Source organism: Condylura cristata, unplaced genomic scaffold (genome assembly GCF_000260355.1).
Source record: "Condylura cristata isolate star-nosed mole 26May11 unplaced genomic scaffold, ConCri1.0 scaffold00014, whole genome shotgun sequence".
Lineage (NCBI taxonomy): Eukaryota > Metazoa > Chordata > Mammalia > Eulipotyphla > Talpidae > Condylura > Condylura cristata.
Genome location: NW_004567115.1, coordinates 25010933 through 25034906, shown reverse-complemented (window position 1 = coordinate 25034906; position 23974 = coordinate 25010933). Strand labels below are relative to the sequence as shown.

Genomic DNA, 23974 nt, shown 5'->3' with positions numbered 1-23974 from the left:
AAATCTTAAAAAAAAAAAAAAACTAATGAGGGGGCAGCCACAGGACTCTTCTCACCAAAGCTGCTGCGCTGAATACCTAAGAGATGCCCATTGCTCACCACCAAGTAGAATAGAATTTGATGGCAATAGAATCCAATGTCAGAACAGTAGATTGTTCGCATTAGTATGCTTATGTTATGCAGGCACAAATCACATTTGGATTTGCTTTAGATTTTAGATTTTGATTTGCTTTCCATATCTGTCATGTCTTTGGCAAAACTATAATCCATGTGTGTGTGTAAGTTCTTATCAAGTATCATGGTAACTCACACTTCCATGGTATCAGAACTATTGTTTTACTCCAAAGCAGTAAAACAAAAACCTTAAGTTTATATTCATTGATCTTAGTCTGTTTCTGATCATTTCAGAGAATCTGTTGTGCCACAGCTGGGAGGCAAAACCCGGCTAACTTATATTGTCGCCCTGAAGGATACAATAATCGTGATGCAACATTCATGCTAAAATATGATGGCATTTCATCCACTGCTAGAATATACAGCTCTTAGAACTAAACAAAATAGAAATAGGTTGCATATCATTGCTCCCTATTATCACGAATTGGAGATATGAGATTTGAAAGCTAATTTCCCCAGAAACCTGGGAGATTAGATTCCCAGCACCCCCTGGCAGTGGTAAGGTATGCCCGTTGTCTCTGCTGCAGGGACTTGAGAGAGCTCTTGGTGATGGCAACTGTCGCCCTCAACATGGTCTCCATGGGGAACAGGGATAAAGGGAGGCATCATTCTAGGGGTAGAATAGAATAGGAAAAGCCTTGGAGGACTAAGGGGGCCTCAGGGATAAGGGCAACAAATTCCAGAGGGTACTAATCAAACACCCCAGGACTGGGGGCAACAGGACATTCCTGAACAAGGATGACAAAATATACTAAGATTAGGGCTGGGACACGGACTCAGTTCTGGGCACAGAGGCATTAGGGCAGAGGGAGTGAGACCACCCAGAACTAACCATTCACAAAGAGACTGGTGGGACCTTGGAATAATTATGGATGGCAGGTACCTATTTCCTGAGGCCTGACTCTATGTCTTCTTTGCCCCTCCTTGGCCTGGTTCCACCAGCTCCACTTCTTTTCTCTTTAATAAACTTATTTCTATTTCTGTAAATAAACCAACCTCTATTCTCTTGCTTGCCTGAGCATCAATGAATTTCCTGCTGTAGCTTTGTGAGTCACCAACCCATAGGGGTCTCATGGCTGGGACTCAGTGTCCTGCAGTCTGGCTGGGGCAGTAGGCCTGAATTAGGTATTAAAGTTATTGCTAGAACTCTTAATCAGAATGTAAGCAGAGATTTGGTGTAAGTACTGAACTTTCACCCCAATAATAATGTGGAACACCTGTAGTCTCTGCGTCTCAGTGAAGGCAAATTGTAGAACTTGAACTTTTACCCCTTTCTGGCAGTGATAAGGAGCCTCTTCTTTGCACCTGTGAAATGGTTTCAAAAAGCTTTACTGCACCAGAAAATTTAACTAGTATCTGGAGTCTGTTGTTAGTATCCTTACTAGATGGCCTTTTAATATAATACACAAAGTGCCCAGGCTTAATCACAAGTCACTTGGCATACAAAGATCAGGAAAGCTTCGGTTTGAATGAAGACGTGAACAGACACCACAAAGGTGGTGATACACCTTTAGTAGTAGATTTTTCTGACAAAGTTTTTAAAGCAGCTGTCATAAAAGGGATGCTGAGCAAGCACAAGCACATCTGAAGGAAACGGAAAAGACAACGTGTCAAGAAAGAAAGAAAAGGTATAAACAGGGCTGATTGGAAACCAAAATCATCACATCAAAATTCAGTGGTGAAATGGGGAGCAGAGAGGAAAGAATAAGAGAAGTTAAGGTTATAAATTTAGAAATTATCCACTCTAAAGTAAAAAAGAAGAAGAAATAAACTGAAAAAATAGAATCAGAAACCAGCCTGTGGAACATTTAAAAGGTCTGTGATATTTGTTTAATTCAAGTTTCAAATTCTATGGGGAAAGAAGAGACTGAGACTGAAAAAAATTCTTGAAGAAATAATGACTAGAGGGGCTACAAATTTGGCAAAACCTACAGACGTCCAGATTCAAGAAGCTGAGTGAGCCGAGCTCACCCCAGATAAGCCCTAAAATGTCAGACTTCTGAATAGATGAAAATGCATACAAGTAGCAAGAAGTAACAGTTATCTACAGGAGAAAAACCATTTGAAAATAGCAGATTTATCACTGGGATCTTTGAAGGCCACGAGGAAATAGCAAAGAATTTTCCAAGTGTTAAGAAAACATCAAACCAAATTCAATAACCTATATTTTTTTCAGGAATAAAAGGGAAATATAGGTATTTTTATAATAAAATAAAACAAAGGGGATTTATCAGCAGTGAACCTACACTAAAATAATTGCTAAAAGATTTGATTTTCTTATTCTTTTCCCTCCACCATCCTTTATTTTCCTTTAGCCTTTTCTCCCACCTTCCTTCTTAGCTTTTAGAACTCTTGCTTCCTTTATCAGGGGGCACTAGTTTTTATAATTGCTTTGTTTAATTATCTGCTATGCAGATGTCAGATATTTATCTTTGTCATCTGACATGCTTTCCTACACATAATCCCCTCAAACAGTTTGTTGTAAATGGCAACATTTTGTCTTTCCTGACAATTAAATAGTATTCCAATGTCTGGCTGTATCGCTTCTTGATTGGCTTCTCTCAGTGAACACATCAGTTCATTCATGTCGTAGCTATAATAAATAATGCTCCAAGAAACAAATGAAAAACCAACCCCTACTTCTATGTCTTATGACCTAGAAGAATGTAGTTTGGGTGTTATCATCCAGGTAGAAGCTTATCAGAGAACATATTCTCGCTATCTGAGAAACGCATCTTTTTGTTCTCAGAGTGAAAAATGAAACTATCCCCACCCCACCTTTTTATGTGAAGTATCCCCCTCCACACACTTTTTTTTTTTTAAGATTTATTTTATTTATTTATGCTTACAAGAGCTGGGCTGTAGGCCAGAGGTGCAAGGGGGAGCCGATGGTGAGGTGCGATTAACAGAGTGGGAAGCAGAACAGGCAGAATGACTCAGACACTGCTGAGGGGAGCAGTGAGGGAGTCAGGAGAGGTCTGGTGGGCCATGTGGGTCAGCTCCCTGGCCAGGGATGAACTGGTGCTGCAGTGATTGCCAATAGCTTCATAGAACAGACTTACTTAACCTTTGTGCCACCAGGAGGCCCCCCACCTCTACCCATATATTGTAAATACACATTATATATAATATTGTAATATAATATTATATTTTAAATTATATAACTCTATGGTATATATTATAATAATTGTGTATTTTATTTAATAATTATATATTATATTATAATTAATATGATATAATATATGAAAATGCTACATATATATGTATATATATCCCTCATTCACCCCATTTTATTTTAGAATTTGCAGCCATGTTGATACAGCATACAGTAATATCAGTTTTATTCTTTTGGTTGTTACCTGTCTGATATTTTGCTGACTCTTGCAATCCGAAAAGAACACAGGTTGGTGGGAAATTTTCCTTTGTGATTAACAGTAAAGCAAAATCAGGATATATGTGCCATCATGGACTAAAGAGAATGGTGTGGTTGTCCGAGAATTCAAAACGAAAGGAAGACAACTCAAAAGATGAAAAGATCACGTTTGGCAAACCATGTTGAAGACTAGGGCACACGGAAGAATTTTGCACTTACTTTTTTTTTAAGATTTATTTATTTTTATTTATTCATACAGAACTGGGGTACAGGCCAGAGATGCAGATGGGGCGGGTCAGGAGAGGTCTGCCACGCCACGTGGTCACCTCCGGGGCAGGCGGGAATCGAACTCTTGCGGAAGCGGCTTTAGATTCTCAGTGCTGTGCTTTAACCCGCTGCGCCACCAGGGAGGGCCCACACGGAAGAATTTTAACAAGAAGATTTGGATACAATGCTCCATGTTTACTGATACTGCAGCTTCAGGATTGCAGGCCAAGGGTCCCAGCCAGGAACGGACCCCAGGCTGCAGGGGCCGCGCTGAGTCCCGGCCAGTAGCCCCACACCAGTTGGTGTCTCATGAAGCAGCAACAGGAACCTCACTGACACCAAGGCAAGCAAGAGAAAAGAGGCAGATGTGTTTAAAGAAATAACAATAAGAAAAAAAAAAAAAAACTGAGGAGAAAAGGAGCAGAAATAAAGTGGGGGCAAGGGAGCCAAGTGGGGTCGTGCCTCAGGGAATACGCACCTGCTGCCCCTCATTATTCTAAATCCCCATCAGTGTCCTGGTGATTGGTTAGTTCTCAACGGTCTCAGCTCTGCCCTAATGTCTCTGTGCTCAGAACTGAGTCCGTGTCCCAGACCTAATCTTAACCTATTTTATCATCCCTGTTCAGGAATGTCCTTTTGCCCCTAGTCCTGGGGTGTCTGATTAGTCCCCTCTGGAATTTTTTGCCCTTATCTCTGAAACCTCCTTATTCCTCTGAGGATTTTCCTATTCTATTCTGCCCCTAAGGGCCCTCTGCTTGCTCCATGCCTCATTACCACATTGAAATCATATTCACTGGAATTTAATCTGGTGATAGTTGGTTTCCAGGAACAGAACTTCTATCTAAATTCTTTCGGGTAGTTGAGGGTAGGGGGAGATAAATGGCTTTCTCAGTTTTTTGAGTCCTAATTGCCTGTAGCTTAAAGCAATTCACATGCCAAGTAGCATATTGTGGGATCACCTTTCCTACTCTCCATTGAGGGAAAGTGGGTAAAAATCACATAAAATCTTTCTGTGCTATCTTTGCAATTTTTGGTGAATCTACAGGTATAGAAAAATAAAGACTTGATAAAGCTACAAATTCCTACTATCTTTTCAATAAATTCTTCCTTTTACCAGAGAGCTTGTTTTCATTCATAATATCCTACTGCTGAGCACCCTTTGTGTAAATGACTCATCTCATCCTGGAAGAAGGAGTAAAAAAAGGCTCCTAGAGATAAACTTTGGGAAAATAGCTTAGAAAATAGAATGAGCTGTCTTTTATTCTCTTATGAGTACTTCAGGTTATGTTAGTTCTCCTTTCTACTGAACATAACTGCATATTTCATACATACTCTGAAATCCCAACCTCCCTCCCTCCCTTAATCTTCTAAGATGATCGAGCTACCCTTATATTGGTAAAAGAGACACTATTTTTTAATAGTATTTATTGGACTTAATTTGGTCATTTTCAAGGGGCAAAGAATCTCTTATCTAGGAAATTACCAAGAGTTCAGTTGGGAGATATTACATTTCTTTCTTGTAGAATGTTAGGGAAATGGGTGTTCCTTAAATATTGAAAATCAGAAACTTTAAATTGTATTTTTTTCCGAAAAATGGTTATTCATAAACATGCTGTTCCTCCTTTCAGGCGGGTCAATATATAGGGTTTTTTCCTCTCTCACTTTTTTTTTTTAAAGATTTATTTATTTATTCGTACAGAACTGGGGTACAGGCCAGAGGCTCAGGAGCGGTGAGAGGCTTCACCAGAGACAGAGCGGGGAACAGAACAGGCAGATCAACTAAGTACACTGCTGAGGGGAGCAGCGGGCGGGTCAGGAGAGGTCTGCCGCAACTTGTGGATCTCCTCCAAGGCAGGAGAGAATCGAACTCCTGAGGAAGTGGCTTAAGCTTCTTTGTGCTGTGCTTTAACCCGCTGCGCCACCAGGGAGGGCCCTTTTCCTCTCTTTTTTATTTTCATCTGCTGACCCAGTATCCCAACAGTACAAAACATGTCCTATTAGGTATCGGGCTCTATAGACAGATTTCCTTAGATGGAAATGCAGTAGAACAGGAAAAGATCAGTATCATAAGTGAGTGTGGCTTTGTGCGCGAAGGAAGCTGGTAAAGCTTCAAACCTCACTGACCTCTTGCATTGCTTGAAATTTCATCTGCATTCCTTTCTGTTGCACATGTTATTGTTTCCAAAATGCAGCCGTACCGCTGAAGTTCTGATATGGTCAAATTCCTTAAATGGAGGCATTTTCTTTCCAGAGCTGCCTGATATTCTGAATGAGTTATCAATGTCAGCTGTGAACCTAACTAGAGTTGCTGTGCGCTTTCAGGCCAAGGGGAAATGGGGAAGAAAGCCAAGAATTGGATGAGAGAGAACAGGAATAGAGCGTGGAAATGCCAATGACTGGAATGCCTGGAAGATCAAGAGCAAGATTCTAAATCTTACTTACAAAGCAAAACCAGAGCTGGGGCATGGCCATATGAGAAACCTATTTAGTGCAAGGGAGACCAGCAAACCCAACCTGGAATCTATGAGCATGTGTATGTTAATAATTTTGAGGTGACATCTGGCAGAGCAAACAAGGACCCTATGTCCAGATTTCTGGACAGGTACTTAGTAAAGGCAAATAGTTATAGACAGTAATTCACTGCATCTAGGTTTAAAAGAAAAAGTTAATATAATTTATTGGCTTAGGTAACTGGACAGGCCATGGGCAGAGCTGTTTTCAGTTACAGTGGTTTGGAATAGGCCTCCAAGCTCTCCTCTCTGCTGCTGCCTCTCTCCTTCTCACTCTCTCTGCGGGAGGTCTGAATGTAGCCGCTGATGACCACATTGAGAAGTCTCCAAATGGAACAGTTATCCCTAGGATTTTCTTATGTGGGATAAGAAGACTTCTAGCTCAGGAAGAAATGCAAACCAGAGCGTATATCCTCCTCAGCCCTCAGCATTGTTGGTAAAGCAACTGAAAATCCAGACCTAGGAATAACTTTTGCAGTCCTTAAAACCCTGAGTGAAATAGCATATGAATAATTCAGAAATTCAGCTCACATAGCAAGCCTATTAAAATACTTAATATTCCTGGAGTGACAGAAGCTTTGAAGCTTATGCCTGATAGCAACACCAAATGTTAATGCATCATTTTATGCCTGAGAGTCATCGGCTCATGTACCATACAAGGTAGAGCTACTTCTGGTATTTGGAAAGATGGCTCTCGATTAACGATTAAACCTCACTGTTTATCTAGATTCAGACCCCCACACCCTCCCCATGGAGTGGTTGAGAAAGGGAGGTCGAGAGTCAGAGATGAGACAGCTTGGGAGGCCTATTCCAAAGTGCAATTAACTGAAAACAGCTTTGTCCATGGCCTGTCCCATTACTGAAGCCCAGTAGCTCTTTGAGGACATGTCTTGATGCCATTTTCCCTATACAGAATGCAGAATATCTGATGATCTAGAGATGAGTATTCTAAAGGTCCAGCATCTGAACTATGCCCTACCACTTTCTAAAATTACTCAATTATTTTACTCTACTGTATACATGAGCTTTTATTTGACAGTGTTGAGTACCTTGGCCAAACACCAGTAGGTCTTGCACAATGCTGCTTAGAATTTAAAACCTGAATTTTATCCTCTATATTTCCAAAGAGGAAAACAATGCCAGTAAATCAAGCCTTGTTTTCCTCTTTGGAAAGAACAATCCAGGTGCATAGCTTTTCGAAATTGTTAGTGTTTTGAAGGTGCATACTAAAGAAGCAACGAAACTACAAACTATCCTGTATTTTACACCTTGGGAGTTTCCATTGAAAGCCAGGAGGACCTGCAGAATCACATCTGTGGAACCCTCTCTCATGGCAGCAAGAAAGGTGATTTACAGTGAACTGGGTCTCTGGGTGAACCCCAGAGCTGGGAGGATTCATTGCACATATTCATTGCATTTCTCTTCTCTTCTTGCTAGTAAATAGCACTGAGGTTACCGCAAGGAAGGGGGTGATGGGGTGAAAGAGAAGATGCTGTACTAACAGGATTTCTTCTGAGAATGAAGTGGACATCTGTTTTCATTTTCCACTCTTTTTTTCCCTGTGAGGGGACTTCTTGCAATCACTGCTGCCATTGCCCCTGGCTTTTAAATTAAACACTTCTGAAGTAAATGGAACTGTTATGAAGTATGAATTAAAGATTGGGGTTAAATGGTTGACTCACTGGCGATTAGAGGGTGATTCACTGTAGGAAAGCTCTGCCCAAAGTCTTCAGGGTAGATGTACCAGTAAAGACCATCACTTCAGGATCTTGTGTGTCTGGGGTTCCGCCACCAGAGTAGTACAGAAGCTCAGAGGTAGGACACTGAGATGGGAAGAAAAGCTTCTAAGGGCTAAGAATAATCACTGAGTCCTTTGGTAAGCCACTGAGGAGAGTTCTGAGATGGGTAGACTTACAACACAGACCCCCTTCCACCTCCAGAAAACAAGCACCCCCTTTTGAAATAGTTTCTTTGGACAACTGTGTCATGGAAGAAGGGCATAGAGAGCTTTGCACTTGGAGTCTCTGAGCTGAGCTCTAGTCACCACCTACTGTGCTCTTGACACTCAGTAGGTCGCTTGTCTCCTTTGTGGGCATTTTCTTTCCCTGCTAAACTGAGATAATAACAATAGTACCCACCATTTTTACCAGTTTTACCTATGGTGAAATCTAGGTAATATTTGTGAAGGCAGTTCAGAAATTATACACATTGTTATTATAAATCCTGAACATGCTGAAGCCTTTCCAGATGCTTATACTCTAGGTCTCCTAGTGTTTAAAGCTTGACTTGATATCAGTTTAAGTGAGATTGAACTGGTACAAAAGTGTGATGAGGGAAAGACTGGTAAAGTCATTTGCCCCAGGCTGCAGATGCTGTAGAGATTAGAGTCCTGTTATCCCTACATGAGAGGTTCAAACTATGTTTATGTTGCTGACTTCACCACAAATGGACTCTCCATGCCCTCTGAGCTTTTCCATCCCTTCTTTCATTCAAAATCCAATAAATAATATTACTAAGTAATATTTATTGTCTATGCTTAGCTTAAGGGAACAGAGGTGACTCCATGCACATGATGGAATGAAGGGAGCAGTGATAACACAGATAATCACACTAATCTATGAGATATTCATCAACAGAGGCCTACCCAAGGTGTTAGGTAACAGGCTGGTGGTGACTAGGGACAGTGGCAAAAAAAGGGCCTTCTAGGTCATTCTTGAATTCAGTCCTTAGGGATTTGAGGGGGCTCTTTAGAAAAAGGCACTCAAGAATTAAGGGAGGGAATGCTTTGCTCTTCCTACATGAAATAGGTTGATTTGGTTAACTATCATAAATTAAAAGGAGATAAAAGATACCAAAATTTTAAGTAAAAACAGATTAAGAGTCAGATTGTTTGCAAAGAGCAGTCGGTCATGGCTTAGGTGGAGCAGGAAGTTTCCTGCTCAGATTCTGTTACTTTCCCAGGCCTGCTGCTTGGGGGAGTCTGTTGCTTGGATTTTGCTGCTTGCTGGAGCAGCAAGTTCCTGCAGTGTGTTCTTGTCCGTAGTAGTCCCTATGGCTACCTTGACCCCCTTCCAAACAATAACGAATGCTAATACTATGATGGATGAGTAGCAAGCTTCCTCCTGCAAATTGTATAAAGACTGACCGTTCCTGTAATTCAGAGCTCAGCCTTTTGGGGCACATCCCACTGAGCCCACCCAGCCCACCGGTGTGACAAGTAAATTTCTCTCTCTCTATCTCTCTGAGTGCCACCTGAATTCTCTGAGAAACTGCCATAACATAGGAGGGTCTTGTTCAATATAACTGGTAGTCATGGAGTCAGCATCTCCAGTAAGGAATAAAATGGATTTCTTGGGTACATTTCATTATTAAAATGTGATTCATTGGTCTATTTATTTTCTTTGTCATGAACAGTGCCTGTGTTTAATGCAAACAGCCAGAGTCCAACCTAAATGACAATATACTGATTGGGACTTAGACTATTTCCCAACTGACATTACAAATACAACTAACTTCCAATGTGCTTAGCATAAGAACTCCCTGTGAAAGAATTAGGGTCAGTGACAGTTTGAAAACTGTCCTTAGACTCTCCTTAGAGATTCTCCAGTCCAGCACATGTCCTCACAGCACTGAGGCTATGGGGAGAGACAATCTGCTGGGTGGGCAGGCACAGAGAAAAAATGCAGTCAGTTAGCCAGAGTATTTATTTATTTGCAGAAGAATTCTGATTTGTATTAAATATTTTCTAGCTATTTTCATTAGCTTTTGAAGAAATTCTTCAATTTTAACATTACATAATAAATATACCAAAATAGTTTCAACCTAGCTTTAGTTTCTGAATAGTTAGTTGATTTTGTTCTTTGCGATTTTGAAGGAGCCATGCATTGATTTCCTTTCACGGGTCTTCTGGCCTTGTTATCTTCAATCCCTTACTGCTTCCTCCATTTAACGGAGCATTTCATTTTTGCTTAAAACTTGAATGTATTTTCTATTTCTGTTGAAAATCAATGCGCAAAAGAATGATCAAAAAGAAATGTTTCCTTTCACAACAATATAAATTCTTTATGCATGTTTTTGAAGAATGATACCTATATGGGCCATGAGAACAACCAAGGCTTTTTATGCTTCATGTTCAGATGATTACAAAGAACTTAACATGTCCCCCTTTGGAAAGCAAAAATCTCCTTCATTAAATGTGAGATGAGTTACTCTCAGTGCTCTTGCTCACAAGGAAAAAGGAAAACACCAGTGGCTCTTAATCTTCATCTTGTAACACCATCACCTGGGAACTTGGTTGAAAAGCAAATTCTCAAATTGAACCCTGACTTTATTGACTCAGAAACTCTGGGAGTGCTCTCAACAATGTGTGTTTTATCAAATTCCAGGTAATTCTGACAGGACTGAGGTTTGAGATATAGATTGCTGTAAATTTGTGGAATGCAGCCACTTTGAAGAATTTACTTCTGTGAAATAGGTAGAATTGCCTCCAATCTGAGAACGGGCATTTTCTACATCACACAGCCTAAGCTGGAGTCATAGTGTTACAGGGCAACCTGGATATGCAATGGCTTGGCCTGACTGTGGGTTCTCACTTTCACAGAAAAGGGATTTTTAAAAGGACTCAACTGGGCCCTCCCTGGTGGCACAGTGGGTTGAAGTACAGCACAAAGAAGCTTAAGCCACTTCACCTGAGTTTGATCCCTGTCTGCCCCGGAGGAGATCCACATGGCGCGGCAGACCTCTCCTGACCCACCCGCTGCTCCTCCATCTGCCTGTTCTGTGCCCCGCTCTGTCTCTGGTGAACCTTCTCACCCTCCGCATCTCTGGCCTGTACCCCAATTCTGTATGAATGAATTAAATCTTTAAAAAAAAAAAAAAGGACTCAACTGTAGGCACCCACAGAAAGGTTCGTAAAGGGTTTATTTACAAAAGCAGGAAGGAAATGAATAACTCAAGAGAGGAACATAAATGGCCAAATGCATCTTACTAGTTCTGCTGAGCTGGGATGCCAGTAGCACACAAAAAGCTGGTGAAAAAGCAAGAGACACCCAAGGCCGACAGACTTGGTTACACGCCAAATCTGACTGCTTAACTCCATCCTCAGTTCCCAGCAACCTCCCTTTGCTGGTGATGACTTTAAAGGATTTGTAGACCTTGGTGCTTTGGATCTCACTGGCCTGGAGTGAGGGTGGAATCCATAACCTGTGTTTGTGGAGTTTGTTCAGGGCATCTTTTCCCCCCAACAAAATAGATCTTTTCGTGCAAGTGACAGGCTTAAGGTGAAAGTGTGAGTTGTCCATGTGCTATGATTTCAAATTATCTTTGTCAAACCCTGCCACTTCTCCTTTCCTTTAAATTGCATTACTATACTTACCTGGCAGAGGAGATACCATGATCGTGAAGGTGGTTTTCCCAGTGCGAAGCTTATCCTTTGCACTCCAGATGTGCTGACCCCTGTGATTTCCCCACATGTGGGAAACTCGACTGCATTATTTGTGGAAGTGGGGTCTGTGTTCATGCTCTCCCCTGAAAATAGAAGATAGATAGATACATACATACATACATACATATATTGTATTACTAATGCTTTGGAATTATACTTAAGGATTTAATCCTACTATAGGGATGGTGCAAATTTCTTAGGTAAGGTTAATAATTCTATCTTTTATCTATTTCTTATACAATAGAGTAAATTTTGGATTCCTTGCTGGGTAGACATTTTGAGACACTTGCAAGACACTGAGAAAAGTGGATTATTTAAGGATGCGATATAAATGGGTTTTGCTATTCATCTTGCCAAGCATTTATCGCCTCTGTCTTTTTTTTTTTAATCAGAAATCTGTTTTTCATTTGTTTTTTGTTGTTGTTTTGTTGTATTTAAGAACTCTATTTGCTAGTCTCCATCTTAGCAAGGAAATTTATGAGACTGGTTTAATCAATAGATAGCGAAGGATAAGTAGGGATGTCTTAGAAGTCTATTGAAAAGTGAGAAAAGTGTCCTTCTTGTTTCTTTTCTCACCATAACCTTCAAGAAGACACACAGGCTGACCTTCAGTAGCCATGTTAAACTATAAAGTAGAAGAAACCTTCTGAGGATATAAGAGCAGAGAGAGAGAGCAACTTGAGTCACTCATGATTCCACAGAGCCAACTTCCCATCCCTGGGAATTTTAAAACAAGAGAGAGATATAAGCTCCTATCCTTAGGATTTAAAACTATATATATGAAATAAAATATTACATTTGTCAATATGCAGAGAAAAATTTCTCCATCCCTCTCAAGTCTTTTCAGGAATGAAAACAATTTAATAGTGTATGTTCAGGGGAGCTAGAATGATAATGCAGGTCTTTATTTCAACAAGGCAGAGCAGGGTTTAAATCCTAAGCCAAGAGATGCTGAGGAGAGGGTAGGAACATTTCATGAATCTTATGTATCATATCATATATCTCATACATGATAAGGAGAGGATGACTTCGTCTCTACTCAGAGTGGAAGAATGTGTTTCTCAGGTAGAAGATACATGTTTTCTAATAAACCAACACCTGGTTGATACTCACCAGGGTGCATTCTTTAGAAAATAAAGGATGCAGGATGTGGTGATCAGCCCTTTGATTAAGGAAAGGGCAAGAGTTTTTGGAGACAGGAAAGCGCTTCTCCTTTGTCTCCAGAGCCTTCATTGTTCTTGGCTCAGGACATGTCAGAGAAGGCTTAGTAAGGACACCAGAACAGAATCATGGTGCGACCTGTGGTGAACACCTGCATCCTGACAGACAATATGTCACCAAGCAGAGGGGCTGGCAGCAGAAATGGGAGACTAGATGTGTAGAGCGTAAACCCTCCATATCTCACAATCTTGTCAGTGTTAAGGGGAAGGATGTCCTAAAGGAAACCTCTGCAGTCTTATGGACTCCACCTCCTACTCCAGCTTTCTGGACCCTACCCCCTACTCCAGTGATTGGAAACTACAACTCCCAGCAGTACCAGGGAGAGAACTGCAAAGACCCAAGGGCGGAGCTAGCAGGAATTCTGGGACATTTGGGGGATAAATAGGTCATGATTGCTTCTCGTGCTCTCTCGATGGAAAGCAGCTCTCTGGACCGCGTGACTCGGTGTGTTCAGTCAACCTAGCTGTAAGGTATTCCAGTTCCTTTGTATCCTGCTCTCTTTCCCTGGGTTGTTTCCTATTCCTTTCCCCTTTTGCAAATAAACCCGTTATTGACCCTTTTTTGTGTACCTACCGTATAACTGGATTGTGAGTGCACAGGTGAGGCCCCACAGACAAGCGGCCCAGTCGACTCTGGACTTCCCTGTAACATCAGGAATAAGACACATTCCTCCTCCCAGAAAATTACCTACCCAACCCCTCCCGATGTCTCACACCCTGCCCCCTCAAACAACATTCATGGGAGTCCTTAGTTCTCTAAATCTTAGTCTAATTTTTTTTTTTAATTCTGTAGCATCTCTACTTGTCTCTCAAGGTGCTATAAGTTGTCACAACAAAACTTATATGATTTTAGTTTGATTTTGAAAAGAGATGGCTCATATTATTTAGAATTTAGGAGTGGGTTTGAGAAGTTCTTATATAGAAAATATGAGTCATAACTTTTAGAAAAATATTTCACTAAGAAGATGAGAATCTAATCCCAGAGACATGTTTCAATTTCCCTGTTGCCCAGCACTGTGGTTCTTAAGTTACAAATTTCCATTTCCAGGCAAAACCTGAGAGAACACATATGAATAGAACTCTTCTATGACTCTATGCCAGGGTTTCAGCAAGTAGGCTCTCCTTCCGTGCTGTTGAGCAGTGTGTCTGAAACTTCATGACAGCAGTAATAACAGCAGCAAATAGCTACATGATGTTAGCTGTACACAGGCACTGGTCTAATGCTTTACATATATTATCTGCTATTACCACCATACCCTATTATATAAGTGTTGTTATTATCCTAAAGGCAACTTGAAAAGGTGGTATCAAGTTACTGGGTGGAGGAAGTGCAGTTTGTACTCATGCAATTGACACAGAAAGGAAGAATATTGTAAATAAAAGATTTGCATGGATTTCAAACTTTGTATTAAGTGTGCTTATTCCACTTGTGGCTGAAGGGAGTTGAAAGTATATAGTCTCTGTGTGGTGTTCCCATTTGTTTAATACTGAAATTTTCAATTTTGTCATCAGCTTCTTAATCATTGAAAATGAATGGACAAGGAAGATAAAGACTTCACATTGATTGTCTTTTATGCATGTTTTGTAGTTAATATTTTAAGATTTATTTTTATGTACTTATGCATATAAGAATTGAGGTGTAGGCCAGAGGTGTGGGGGGGGGGTGAGAGGATTCACAAAAAACAGAATGGGGAACAGAACAAGCAGACCTGCTGAGGGGAGCAGCAGGTGAGATAGGAGAGGTCTGCTGTGCCATAAGGGTCAGCTCCTTGGCCAGGGATGGAACTCATGCTGCAGTGGCTGGTGATAGTTTGATAGTGCTGAGACTTTAACCTCTGAGCCACCAGAGAGGGCCGCTGTTTTCTATTTTCTAAATTAGCAGATTAGCTAGATACCACATTGGTATTTAGTCGATCCATATTTTCCATCTAGAGTTTAAATATAATTTCAGCGATTACCATTAACAAGTCATTTTAAAAAGGACTGTCCAAACAGGTGCAGGCTCTTGTGACAGTAAATATGACAGTAAATATTCCATGTGAGTCTCAGGGGCAGTAACTGAGTGTAATAGTTGGGATGGATGCGTTGGAGGAGGAAGGGCTGGGAGGAGAGAAATATTTAATCAGCAATATGTTTTTTTCTTATAAACAAAACCCCAACTAGTCTCCTTCAGAACCCAAGGCCTTGATTTGGCTTTTCTATGTATACTGCTCATGTGAAATTTCTTTTCAATGCTTAATTCTGTTATTAATCCTCTTGTCACAAATTAGCTCCTTTTAAACTTCTCTGACAAAGATTCTCAGATTAACACCTGAGAGCTTTCTTCTCCAACGTAAAACAGAAAACACTAGTGTTTTTACTTTTGGTTAAAAAAATATCCAAAGAGAATAATACAAGTTATTTGTAGTTCAACTGTCTAGGATGCCCCTATTAAAACTTACAAATAAATAAAATATGATTTACTTTGAACACAGAGAAATCTATCTGGATTGATTTAATGTGGTTTTCTCTGGAGGCAGGGGTCTGGGTGCAAAACTGTCAAGCAAGATCTTTCCTATCTTTCCTGGTCCTACAGTGGAGAAAGAGGTATTTCTTTAAAAAAAAAAAAAAGGGGGGGAAAGCCTTTGACCTTTGAGATTCATTTGGCATGCACACACCACATACAGCTTGATGCTTTGTGCCTAGTAGTGCGGGTAGCTACTGCCCTCTGGTGGTAACTGCGTAGACTTGCAAGTAAAGTTTAAACTTCAAACAAGACTGACAGGTCGTTGTACCCCTAATGCTTGTGGGGTGTGGAGGAAGGTGTAAAAATGAAAGTGTACATCCACATAAAGTCTTCACACGTGTAAGAGGTATAAATAAAGCTCCCACTTTTTTTCCAAGAAAAAAAAGGAATCCTCTGCTGTATTACCTAGCAAAAATACTTCATAATGACCTAGAAGTACCTATTTAAGTCGAACCCTCAGACTGCTCAGAATTCCACACTGAACATGAACACATGGAGATAAGCTTTCACAGGTCTGGCCTCTTGCTCCACTTTTATACTCCGTTGCATTGTCCAGGGACCGTTCTCTCGTGAATGAATGTAGGTATATTTTGATCTTAGTTGACAAGATTAAAGGAAACTCTTAAAATTCGGATGACAGCCCCCAAAATTAAGAGCTGAAAGCTCTTGTACTTGGTGTTCAATGGTCTCTTCCACAGCCATCACTGTTTCCCCGTGGATCACTGGTGGTGTAACCTGTGCTTTGTGATTCACAGTATGGAATTACCTTTGTGGCTACAGCCGGCAATTTAAGCACATCGTCATTCTGCATGCTAACTGCCTGTGATTTTTGACTGGAGATCAACTATTGTGCTTTGTATTGAGATAGCGCCAGTTTGTGTTTGCACATCATGAATATTGTGGTCATGTTATCTGAACTCCTTAAAGAGCAATTATATATTATCTGTTCAATTAGTCCAACTATTAATTGCTACCAATTGCTACTGTTAACTAGCCAACTGCTTTGTTTAAATAATAATATTTATGTGATAGAAAATAAGTAATGCTGAATCTTATTTCCAATAAATGCTTATTTTCCGTATTTAATGATAAATCTGTGATTTTAATGGTGGCATTATTATTATTATTTTAATGTTATCGGACCTGGCTGTGTCTTCAATTGGCTCTCCAGAAAGTTAATCATCCTAAAGGCAAGACTCGCTGGCCCCAGCACTCCCTGGCTCATGAGGAGGGCTAGAGCCTGGGTCAGGCTGCGAATGGCTCCAACAAAGAGGACAGGTCAAATCGCTGATTGATAACTTTAGGGAGGAAAAATTTATTTGTGGACAATTGCAGGAACTATGTAATAAGGGTTTGGTTTGACATCTATACAGCTGCAGCTGTGAGTTTGCAAAGAAGAATACTTTGCAAAACGAAATCACTTATTTTTTATGTTATTTACATTCAAGAACTTTGTTACTATTACAAGGAAGCAGATGCTAAGCTGAAAAAAATCAGTGATTTCATTTCAGAAAGCAATGATATCCAGCTTCTTTATTAAGATGTTAGTGAACAGAGAAAGAAGACAGCATTTCTTCCATTAGCAAAGCAAATAGGAATCTGTACACAGGATAATGGAAAACAAGATTTGGTGGGTGGAATTCATGGCTGTGGAAGAAGTAATGAGCTTGTAGGCACAGAAAGTTTTCTATCTCACATCTTAAATTGGATAGACGCTCACAGGTTTTAAGTGTTTCTTTGTTGTCGTTGCTTAGTTTTATTTGATGTTACTGCTGGCTAGCAGCCAAAAAAGGGGGGGGGAAGTAAAACAACTAATTTCAGACTAGCAGTCTTGGGTATGTTGAGACATCTTTTCACCCAGGTTTGAGGGATCCCACCCACTTGCAGGTAACCTGGAAATCCGCTAACATGGGGCCCTTGAACCTCACAGCGAGAGCACAGTATATTAGCCGTGCTCTCTGGCTGGTATTTCCTTTATGTTTTCTGTTTGTTTGATTTTCAAATCATCCCTGAATCTTTACTAAAGTATCTCCAAATCACAAACAAATCCTAGTTCGATATGGGCACAAGATGAAAAGGAACAGATTCCCCTTTTGGTCGCCAGCAGTGGCAGGGCGTGCAGGCAGCCAAGATGATGGTAAATCTAAGTACAAAATGTAGGACTTGGAGACTTGTCTCCCTTTCTAAGTGAAGACCTGCCTTCCATTCTCAATCTTGGAACACCGAGTTTTCATTTTCATTGCGACAATGGCTTCATTCTACGCAGATGTCCCGGTTTAGAGAGCCTGCAAGTTGTGAGCTAAGTTTTTTGAGTGTTTTCTGCTGCCCTCTAGTGGTTTCATCCCGTCAACTGCTGCGTCCCTTCCTAGCATGACTTAGGGATTAACTAGCCTCAGAACCATTTTACCACTCTTGTATTATTACAAATGATCGTCTTAGGCCTTCCCGGTGGCCTAGGGGTTAAATGTCAGGGCTACAACCAACCATGAGTGCCTAGTTCTTTTATGCAAAACAAATAAAATAAAAATCCTATACTAATGGAATAATTATTTTTAAAGAGAAAACAAAGAACAGTTTTCTCTAATAGTGTGGGGAGGGTATGTATGTACCAGCTACCAGCGAGCTGAGACTGGAACTCCCTGAAAAAGTAATCAAAACCTGACACCTGAATTAAGAGTTAATTCACTGGCAAAGGGAACACAGCAGCCAGAATTATGTTACCTTTGTGTAATGATAATAATCAAACAAATCATAAAACTGTGGAAGACAACTTTATGCTCTCTCTCCCCTCCTGCCAATCAACCTCCAGGTGTCCACTTTTTCAACACTTAGGGAAAACCGTGAGTCAGACTCCATGGTCTCCTTGAGAGGAGGGAGCTGTTGAAAGTAGATCAATTATGATGGCTCTTGGTTAATTCTGTCAAGTCAGGGCCCACTAATACAGACCTACATTTAAAATCTGAAGTGACTGACATCCTTTATAGAGTTTTTAAAGGTTCTTATCTACTCCCTACCCGTGCCTACATAACTTCAAGAAAAATCCAGGTTCTCACTTTGCCTGTTGTTTTGAAGTCTTGTTATTTCTTTGCTGTACCAAATCCAGGGAAGTGGCCAGTTCCAGCCTCTCATCTGCACCCCTAGACATGGTGTCTCAAGGCCACATAAGTGAGAATAAAAGACTAAAAGCCATGATTTAGTTACTTATTCCATAAACTAACTCCAGACTGTATTTACAAAGTTCCATTGTGTACAAGCGAATAAACTACGACTCCAAAATATGAAAAAAAATTCTCATTATAAAATGTTGAGAAAACTGAAATATAAAATTATAAAATCAAGTTTGTTTGGTTTTTTTTTTTTTTTTTTTTACGTTTTAGTTTGCTTTTGCCACTTTCTACTTCCTAACATCCCCAGTGACATAAATGATAAATGCTTCTCCTGTAGCTGTGTGGACTCTGAGTCCAGGAAACGACAAGAGCAACGTCTTCCCGGGGATGGAGAAACACTGTGCTCTGAACCCCGCCTCGAAACCAGGTCAGTTTTTGTTATTTCCTTCCTCTGTGTCAAGCACTATCCCTGCTGTTAGTTACATCTACCCTGACACCAATTTGATCACCTTGATTTTGTAAAATATTAGAAGCTGAAGATGAGTGACTTTTTAAAATTATAAACTGGCCCAAAACTCCCACACTCCCAGACTCTTTGTAGTTAACTTTATTGTTTTTTAAATTTTATTTGTTTATTTTCTTACATCCTTGTTCGTTTTTTTTTTTTTTTTTTTTTTCCAAAGTGGGAGAAAGAGCATAAGGGACTATCGTGATGGAGAAGAACTAGAGGACCAAGCCTCAGGGGGAAAAAATCAAACACACATCTTATTTTAATGAAAAGGAACAAGTTTTGAATCATTCACCGAAAGTCCTGAAACCCTCCCCATGGCCTGGAGAGTGGAGCTGGTGGCCGTGGGAGCTGGATCAACGCTGGGAGCTGCTTTTGAGTCTCCCTTTACGCTGGGGTATGTGAGAAGTAGCCACTTGTTTTTCTAAGCAGTAACATAGAAGCCTGGGTGCTAAGTAATCTGACAGGCCTTTTAGAAGGAGACAGGCTGTGAGCTGTGGGTAACCCAAGCCTGTACAGTGAGGAGACTAGGGGGCCCCGAGTTCCAGTGTCTCTCCCTGAAGCTGTGGTACTTGATCAGCATCTGGAATTGAGATACCATCACAGCTGATGTGTATTTCCAGGTTTAGGGGCAAACCTAAGTGAATGGAAGTTATCCCAAATTGGCATTTGCAACTCTCCAAGCTTGCTGTCGGGTGGAATGAGACACTGAGATGGAAACTAAGTGAAAAGTTACATGTATTCGTACATAAGCATGTGGATGTACTATTTATTCCCATATTGCTCATTTACTTCCAAAAGGTCAATTAATTCATTTTAATAGTGCAAACTCTCAGTGTAATGAGACTTGTTCTTCTAAAAATAAAAACTGGAAGTTAAAATAGACTTTGCAAAATTTATAAACCATGTGAAAAAGTTTCATCCGTTCCCATATCATTAATTATTCATATTCCTACCAGTGACTTCGTCTTTCCTCCTCATCTCTGCTGGAGCATTTCCAACCTCCTGCCACAAAACTCAACACATGCAGGCAGAAGAGCCTTGGACGGGGGCCACAGACATCCTGCTCTGTTCCCAAAGCCAGTACTCGGTAGGAATTTAATAAACTGTTAAGTGAGTGAATGAATACATGAATATTTTCTTTTCAAGAGATCAGTAAGGTGAAACTATTCATACGCAATTTTATTTGGGTTTCAAAGTTTAGATTTGTTTTCTGTTACTTTGCAAACACTTTTTTCTCTGTTGGGTTCCGAATAATGGAGATTATTTAGTAATCAGGAAAGGACAGGGAAATGAATGTTCCTGACCATGAGGTTTTTCCTCTGTTAAGCACAAACAATTCTCAACAAAGGAGAAGAGGTGTATGGGGACTTGAATAGAGGTAAGGTCCTTTTTGGATTTTTTTTTTTAAGATTTATTTATTTATGTATACAGAACTGGGTGCAAGGGTGGTGAGAGGATTCACCAGAGACAGAGTGGGGAGCAGAACAGGATGACTGACGAAGTACACTGCTGAGGGGAGCAGTGGGCGGGTCAGGAGAGGTCTGCTGTGCCATGTGGATCACCTCCGGGGAAGGCAGGGATCGAACTCATGCTGCAATGGCTTCAGCTTCTCAGCGCTGTGCTTTAACCCACTGTGCCACCAGAGAGGGCCCTCTCTTTGGATTTTTTAGACAGAAAGCTGACTCTCACCTTGTAGACCCACCTGCCTTGGAGAGGGGGGGGGGGGGGAGAATAAGAAAATCTGTTTTTGCTAGAATGGCACTGCTGGAAGAAGGCCATCTCGCCATCTCTTAAACACTTTGGTGGAGGATTGCATCTAAGGTCTTATCCCTGACACTCTTGAGGAAGCTCAGAACTGAACTTCCTCCAGTGCCCCTGTCTTCCAAGGCCTGAGGTGGCCCTGAGAGATGGCTTGACCTTCTGCTCTTTGCTTTGACTGCAGCGGTGATGATGTATTTGGCTACCACAGTGATGTGATAGTTTCGCAGCTCTGCCAGGGCCTCCACACACTGGTTGTAGGCAGTGAGAAGTTGGCCATCTCCAGAGGACAGGACGTAGTCCCTCAGTGATGGAGCTGAGTGGATTTCTTCTACGAAGGCCTTATGGGAAGGAGGCATGTAATCCCTCATCCTGTGCAGAAAGTCAGCTGAAACAAATAATCCAAATCAATGTCGTAGCTGCACAGGGAAGGATGAAAGAACTGGCTGCTTTTCAAGCCACCAGTTTCCAAAAGAGTTCCTGTTGTCTTAAATGTCCAATTGATGTTACTGTTCTCTTGCTTGTGGGTATCAAATACACAAATGAACCCTCTTAATTGTTGGGAGGAGACTGAAAATGGAAAAAGGAGCAAGTCTATCTCAGATAACTAACTTGGAACTAAGACTGTCAGTACATGTGTAATAAACTGTCACATGCCAAATGTGAACAAAATATCTTGTTAGCTACTGTAAGAAATAGCTCAAATGTAAGGCCCAAACCATAATACTGACGATAAACGCTAAAAGCCTCTGCTAAATTTTTTCCCAGCATGCGTTGTTTTGAAAGGAGCGCTAACAATGAGGAAAGTCATAGAATTCATAAGGACAATAAAATACAGAATGAACAGTGATTTTAGTAACTAGTCCCCTTAAATCAAATTATCTAAAAGACAGAATCAATAGCTTTTTATAGGAAATAGAGATAATTTACTGAAAGTCAATTATGTGTATTATGCATGGCAAATCAACTACTATCACTAAATCAATAACCCACAAATAATGGCCACAGTTCTGGAAGAACTGAATTTTGTGAATGACACTGTACCCTATAACACCATATTTTAGTCACTTTTTCTAACCCAACTTGAAAGTTCTGTACTATGAAGTGCCTTTTGGCAGCTTTTGAATACTTGGCACAACCCTAGAAGGTAAGAAGATGAACAGCTTCTCAATTTGCCAAAGTTATGGACTTTTCTTTTGGCCTAAATAGATTTGGCTGGAGGGCACACCATTTTTTTGGGAAAAGGGTGTTATTTCAGGAGCCCAGCCCTGTCATTATTATGCCGACTTGACTTCCAGGTCCCTCCCTCATTTTAGAAAAAGGAAGCTACTAAGGATCAACGCAAAATCATAGTGAAAAGCTAGAAATACACTTTAAGATTAGAAAATAAATTCAGCACCCCGTTGAGACCTGATGTAATTGACTTGACACAATAGCAGACCAGAGTTTCCTGGTCCATTCAGAGAACTACGGACTTCAAGACATTTTGATTTACATTTGGTTTTATTAAATGATAAAAATGCCTGTTTCTCCCTCCCCGTAAAAGAAAGAGAAAGAAAAATGTCTGGCTTACCACTTTCCTTGCTGTGACGGATGCCTAGGAGCTCATCAAAGGCATGAAGCACTGTGCTCTGAGCTGCACTCCCTCCAGAATATTTCAGGGGCTCTTTGGAGACTCCTTTATATATCAAGCCCCTAGGCATGGCTGGGTTATCTTTCCATCTAAGCAAAAGTCAGATTGAAAAAATAGTGTATTTTCTGATATGGAAACAGAAGAACAAGTAACAGAACGTGATTTCAATGGTAACTTTGGAACAAGAACTAGCTGTCTTTGTCAAATATGTACCATATCCTCAGCTTGATCCCCATTTGATGCACAGGATGCATCCCTTCTCTTTCCTCAAAGAGGACATTCACAAAAAAGTAAAGGATATTTAGAGACAAATCTATATTTAGAGATAATAATGGTAACAACAAAGAGAACACAGACAATTCTGCAGATTACCAGAGCTAATGTCTGGGATGTGTGGAAGGATTAGAAGTGAGCCTCGTAATCAAGGTCAGACAAGTGAGGTTTCCTCTGCTTCCCTCTCATCTCTTCTCTCCTTCCTTCTCCCATTTCCTTGACTGCCTCCTTCATCGTTTTATATTTGAGTCTCCTTTTTTCAGCTTCCATTTCCCTGTTGGATATTTTAATCTTCAACATTCATCATGTTTGGGGGTGACTCCACAAGACAGGAACAACAGCACCAAGAACACATTACATTTGTACTTATAACATTGTACGGAATAGGTGAATCAGAACTTGAATCCCAAACTTGCAATTTTCTATTTTCATTTTCCCAAGACCCATCCATGTGGATTTCTACTTTTACCAAAGAATAGAATATTTTCCGCCTATGGCCAAGAACAGGCTATATTCCCTCTGGTTAGTTATTTAAATAACAAGTCTATGTTGATGTTTTTCACCTATTATAAGTCTAAGAGTTGTTTTGCTTAAGAGAAGGAAAACACACACATTACACATACCTTGCTGTTCAAGGTGTTTTAAATACTTCCCTCAGATAGGAAATGCTATAAGGAATGGGGTAGTTGGGTTTATATATATATATATTTTTGGGGGGTGGTGGCTGCTTGGGGATGATTGTTCTATGTTTTCATTAATGAATATCTATTTGAAATTCAGGACAGCTCATGCCATCCTCAAAACTTTGCCTGTGTTAATCATCTCACTCAGAAATGAAGCCAATAAGATGCACGTGTGACCTGGTCTCTTGTTATCAAGCTCTTTCATTCTCTTCCCAGGCTAAGTCCACTCAAGTCCTGCTGGCTTTCCTACATTTCCTTCTTGAAAAACGTATTCCCAACACACGGTCACTGTAACAGCTGTTCTGTTTTGCTTGGAACAGGAATCTGGGAAGTTCACTTCTTGCCTCATTTGAATATCTGCTTCCAGGTCACTTAGAAATAGGGCATTCCCATGCCACAGGAAATAAATAAGAAACACCAGCTACCACTCTTAATATTCCATAACACTCTATATCCTACTTTACATTTCTCTATATTGCATATTTTTGTAACCTATTTTGTATTATAGTTACTTTGT

At 40.5% G+C, this 23974-nt stretch overlaps 1 protein-coding gene and 1 long non-coding RNA gene across 2 annotated transcripts in view; one reads left to right on the top strand and one right to left on the bottom strand.

The window, feature by feature from the left end:
- The first annotated feature begins 18874 nt into the window (after nucleotides 1-18874).
- Nucleotides 18875-20517, top strand: LOC105853621. The gene is made up of 3 exons (XR_001145446.1): nucleotides 18875-19026; nucleotides 19283-19504; nucleotides 20067-20517. It is a non-coding gene; the product is annotated as an uncharacterized LOC105853621 (long non-coding RNA).
- A 180-nt stretch (nucleotides 20518-20697) lies between these two features.
- Nucleotides 20698-23974, bottom strand: part of IDO2 (indoleamine 2,3-dioxygenase 2) — a 44964-nt gene continuing 41687 nt past the window's right edge. The window contains exons 9-10 of the mRNA XM_012724948.1: nucleotides 22442-22590; nucleotides 20698-21256 (exon numbers count right to left, since the gene is read on the bottom strand). Of these exons, the coding sequence (XP_012580402.1) occupies nucleotides 20901-21256; nucleotides 22442-22590 (505 nt within the window). The 3' untranslated portion in view covers nucleotides 20698-20900. The remainder of the gene's footprint in view (nucleotides 21257-22441; nucleotides 22591-23974) is intronic.